A 5,447-nucleotide genomic window follows, 5' to 3' on the forward strand; every position below is an offset into this window, starting at 1 on the left:
CGATGTTTACAGTGAGAACAGCTGTGAGGTCCGTGCAGAAAGCAGAGCAGTGTGTAAAATATATATCACTCAGTATAACAGGCCTACTCTCTTTATTTGCTTTAGTTTAGTAGATATCTACAAACAAAGAGTCGATATTTTTCTAAGACCATTTAGTGCTTCACATAATAAAATACACAACGGCTGTAGCCTGATTATGCTTTAGGAGCTGTAGGCGTGTGTGGTACAGTGTGTACTGTAGGTGTGTGTGTGGTACAGTGTGCAGGTGTGTGTTGTACAGTGCGTAGATGCGGCGGACAGACGGGTCTCAGTTGGTTTGGTGTCCGATGCTTACTTTCAATACTTGTACAACTTTTGGCCCGTAATTTCAATTCCCCATTTCAGCGACCAGAGAGAGGGGGGGGGGGGGATATATCCAGTCTCTGATTGTGTTACGTTATTATTATGAGAGTGCTCTCACTTGTTTGATTCTGAAATTGTATATATTTATATAAATATGTGTGTGTGTGTATATGTCCGCATCTGTAGCCTGTTATTGTCTCATTATACCGCACTGTGAATGAATCAAAGTAAATATATATAAATGGCCATGAACACATCTGTCCATCAGACAGAGTGCTGCTGTCCCTCCTGTCATCATTAATGGACGTCTCTTTAAAATGACCGCTCAGAGGAGAGGAGTTCTCATTTCTCTAACCGCCTGCTGCTTCCACTCCTCTCTCCTCGGTTCCCCTCCTCAGTCCTCCGCTCGCATCTCCTGTGGGCGGCACCAGGTCTCGAGGAGAGGAGTCGAGGATAGGAGTCGAGGAGGGGAAATTTGAGTATTGAGAAACCTCTATTGTATATGATAGGCTAAGGGGAGTGACATCTCTAAGTGGTGGACCAATCACAACAGAGCCGGCCAGCCAACCAATCAGAGACAAAGCAGACTGGGCTCTGTTTTCAGACAGAGGGGGAAAAGAGTTGCTGCAGCACAGGCAGTATGAAAAAAATAAAGATGTTTTTTAACATTAAAGCATGGAGACATGTCACAGTAGAGAGCAGAAGCACAAAATACAAATATGAACCTGGTATTATAGGACCCCTTTAAGGACATGATTATTTTTTCTCTCTTGTTTTTTAATTTATATTTTATGCATCATCTCAATTAATGTGACACACACCACATATGCAACATGGCACCTGCACAATCAACTTACATGATGATGAGTGAGATAAGAAAGTAGAAGATTTCACTCCTGATGACATTTTGGTAGATCCAAACCACCCATTGAGAACTAGAGGTCTCCTCCAGATATACCATCCAAACTTCGACCACATTGAAGGTGCTGTTGAGTCCCCGGAAAGGACCACAATGCTCTGAGGGGGTCAGACTACAGAGCAAGACAAGGTAGACAAAACCAATCAACACTTTTAGGGGGGTTTGTGTACCAAGGCTATGTTATAGTTTTGTTATCATTTTGTTGTTGTACAATGATATTCTTTGACTCCAGGCTGTAGGTCATGTCCTCTTACCTCCAGGCGGTGAACGCAACCATAGAGACAGCTCCCACGAAGAAAGGGAAGAAGAGCAGGGCGATGAAGATGGTTTGCATCTGAGCGGCTCTGCCTGACCGCCTCGGAGGCTGGCAGTTCTGGGTCAGGCTGACCTGGGGAAGTGGTAACAAAACACTCATACACATGAACAAATACATGGCACACAAAAACACTTTTTCCCTCATTATTATTGCACTACCATAATGATGTTTTCTAAGTTTACGAAACCAGCCTGCACATCGTATCTGTTTCACTCCATAATAGAGAACATGAAGAACTCATCAGAGCTTTGAATAGTATTGCTTCAAGGGTCATTCAGCATGTTCATGAAACATTCAAGAACACCAGATCCATCCTGAGTCAAATTACCAATCGTTCTGGATTAAATTACTCTGACATTGATTGATCTTGCCTGGAACATTGCAACCAACTTGTTTACTTCACATATCCCAATACCTAAGTCCTTTCCAAAACACAGAATAAAGCATGCTGTCAGTGTGATGAAAGGATTTGAATCAAATATTGAACCAGCTGCACAAATAGCGTAACCTGAGCGCAAAACATTAAAAAGAGCAACTAGGGCAGCGGTGGCCTTGTATCTCCCTGTGGCTGTTTGTCCTCATAGCAGTTCAGTTTACAATCACCAAGGCTATTAATTAAGTGTCATTTACCTTCTTTAAGTAAAACAAAATGAAAAATTTGAGGATCTGGATGGCAGGCAGCAGAGGAGAAAAGTAAATACCAATCCTATGGGGGGAAAAATTCACAGTTAGCTAACTATGTATAGTAAATGAGCATTGACACCAGGAGAAAAACACAAATCTTGATTTTAAATTCATTGAGTTGTTAGGTCCTGTGGTAAGCAGAGATATGGACTTTGTGAATCAAAAATTAGACTTCAATATCGACTCGACAAAAATCAAGACTTGTAACTTGACTTTGATTTCAACACCAACATTTGGCTTAATTTTTGTCTTTTTACTCTAGAATACTATTAAAGGTGGGGTAGGTAAGTTTGAGAAACCGGCTCGAGATACACTTTTTGTTATATTCCACGGAATGCTCTTAACATGCCGATAGCAATGAATATCTTAAGTGCTTTGACAAAAAGTCCATACAAAAATGTCATCTGTGGAAGCCGTAGTACTGTAAAAAGCACGACCAATCATCTGAGCCGGCCCGGCTAAAATAACTGGATGGCCTACCTGCCTGTCAGCCTTCCATCTGTGCCCAAACTTATCTCGTGCCCTCATTGGTCATGTGCGCTTTCGTGTGTGTTGGAGGAGGGGCTCTGTAAGGAAGTAGCAGATTTCTTCCGGCTGTGTATTTTCAAATTCTAGCGCACTCGAGCTGGTTTCTCCAAAATTACCTATCCACCTTTAATTTAGTTTGAGCAAATAAATACACATTTTAAATGCATTCACAAACTTTGTATATTTCATATATTATTTACTCTCTTAATAAAGCACAACTGGGAAAGTACAAATTGTGTCTCAAAACTCAAAGTTTAGGACTCAGGACTTCAGTGCAAAGACTTGAAGACTTGACTTGAAATGCAAAACTATGACTTGGTCCCGACTCTGGTAGTTGGTAAGTGTTGAATGTATTGCTCTTACCAGGCCAGAGTCTGTGCGTAGATCAGTTCAAGGACATTTCTGGCTACGTCAAACTCTGGAACCCCCAGACGTGGGAGTAATCTGGTCCCAATCACACTGTTGAGGAGAAATTAGACATATGATTTACATGTGAGGTTAACCAACCCCATTTATTTGATTGTGAAGAAGACAAACAAACAGAAAGCCACTCACTTGCTAAGAAACTCTCCAAAGAAGGATCCCAACATTAGAAAAAGGAAATCAACAATGACCAGTCGGTACAAAGCCTGTCCTACCATGGACTCCCAACACTGTGGAAAAACATTAGGTTCATGAATGACTGTCTTTAGCGATGGAAACTGGTACAACACAATTTTGGGTTGAACCCTGTCAAACATACCGAAAACTTTACAGCCACCACATTCATCCAGTTATAACACAAGACAGCCAGAATGGACATCTTGAGTAACACATTTCTGTAAGTGGGAAAAGAGAAACAAATATTTTATTCAAGATTGATGCTTGAACATTTTGGGACTTATGCTAATGTGCTTTCTTTCAGAGAAAGATTGATACAACTGCCCCATGCATACGGTAAATATGAAGCTGCAGAGTCAGCGGCCAGTAAGCTTATTTTAGCTTATATTAGCTAAGCTAAGCATAAGGACTGAAAAAAAAACAACAAGCTTTGGTTCTCCCCCTATATATTCTTTATGCTAAGCTAAGCTAATCAACTGCTGACTCCATCTTTGCATTGAACGGATAAATATGTCAAGAGTGGTACCATTCTTCAAGTCTAATTCTGGGCAAGAAAGCAAAAAAGTGTATTCCGCAACAATTATTTCTACTACTACTTAAAATTCTCAATTTTATGCACTTTAAATTCATTTGTCTCTGCTGTCTGACCTGACTACCAGTGCGTAGATCTGTTTGCGCTGGCTGGAGTAGTGCTCAAACTTGTTGAAGAGGGAGTAGAAGAGCGGGACGACCAGGTTCATCAGAGACACCACAAAGGGAACCAGCAGAGTTTCTGCCTCCTGCAGCAGAGACCAGTTGGCAGAATCTGTTGCCCGCTATAAAGATAACAGATGGATAAGGGGTTAGGTCAGCTCAACATAGTGCTAGACGGACAACACTGTGTGCAAAGAAATGAATCAAACCCTGCACTGCCAGTAAATAACTCGACATATAACTGTATAAGTTGCAATCTTATGACGCATGCTGATACTGAATTTAAATTACCATGCCATAAAGTACGATGAAACGCATTTTCTCAGAGCATGCAGACAAAGGGATCAGTAAGAATATTTTTCTGTTAATACTGGTTTAATGGAACAATAAGACTCATACAGACGATGAAACCTTTATGTAGTCTAAATCAAACAAAGAATACTTATTCCAATTTAACAATAAAACTTAGTTTCAGTTTAGTTTTGTGTACCTGCTGTTCGAATTGGCAGAGATAATAGATGCTAGCTCCAGTGCCGACAGCCAGGCTAGTGGAGAGCAGCCAGGCACCCAGATAAACCCCAAAGTGCTTCAGACTTTCAGAGAGGGTAAGGCGCTCCCTCTGGGCCTTCTCTGACATGGACTCCTGAAAAAATTACGAGGTGCATGTTGTGTTTTAAAACAGTAATTAACCTTTGAGATAACTAATGGTCTGAAGTTTGTTGAATGCTTATTGTGAAAAAATCTTTAAAAGCTTAGATTGGCAATAAATTAGTTAAAGTGGACCTATCATGCTATATTTGAATACAATAGTGTAGGACCATACCTATATAAGGCATATTTATACTTTTTATTCTTCAAAATACCAAACAGATCATGCATTTTAGCCATTCCTCAATTTAACACTGTCTTTTCATTGGCTGATTCTGTGAGAACAGCACCATCTACAGGCCTGGCATATGTACTACATCGTCTCCAGCGCTTTCGAACGGCAATGTCCGTGGCTGTCTCCTCCTGATTGGTGGAGTTGGCCCAATAGCCGTAGCGCCACTTCTGTGACTGTACAGAAGTGTTCAAATCTGGATCAGTCTGTATCAGATCCGTTGCAGCCCCTTTTTTTAGAGATTTGGGTATGGAGGAAAATAGAGAGGGTTGTGTTTTCTGACACTTGGTGAGTTCCCTGGAACACCGGGGACACATATTCATGTATAAAAGACGTACAAAAGTGCATTTTTCATGATAGGTCACCTTTAATATAGACAATAACAACCGACCTTCGGGGTAGAGCATTTGCTTGGCATTTCTCCACTGGTTGGGCCGTGTTAACAATACCGTGTCACTGTCACGTTTGAAGGGACGAAATCGTGA

General features: G+C 41.1%; 1 protein-coding gene across 1 annotated transcript; it reads right to left on the minus strand.

Annotated features, from left to right (window-relative positions):
- Positions 1 to 1,195: 1,195 nt before the first annotated feature.
- Positions 1,196 to 4,725, minus strand: tmc5 (transmembrane channel like 5; the record flags this gene model as incomplete). The annotated part of the gene is made up of 8 exons (XM_010779153.1): positions 1,196 to 1,373; positions 1,516 to 1,649; positions 2,208 to 2,283; positions 3,153 to 3,248; positions 3,345 to 3,442; positions 3,532 to 3,607; positions 4,038 to 4,204; positions 4,573 to 4,725. Coding segments are annotated over 8 exons (978 nt in total), but the record flags the coding sequence as incomplete, so codon positions are not given.
- Positions 4,726 to 5,447: the final 722 nt, after the last annotated feature.

The sequence above is a fragment of the Notothenia coriiceps genome, unplaced genomic scaffold, assembly GCF_000735185.1.
Source record: "Notothenia coriiceps isolate Sejong01 unplaced genomic scaffold, NC01 NC01_scaffold00019824, whole genome shotgun sequence".
Taxonomy (NCBI): domain Eukaryota; kingdom Metazoa; phylum Chordata; class Actinopteri; order Perciformes; family Nototheniidae; genus Notothenia; species Notothenia coriiceps.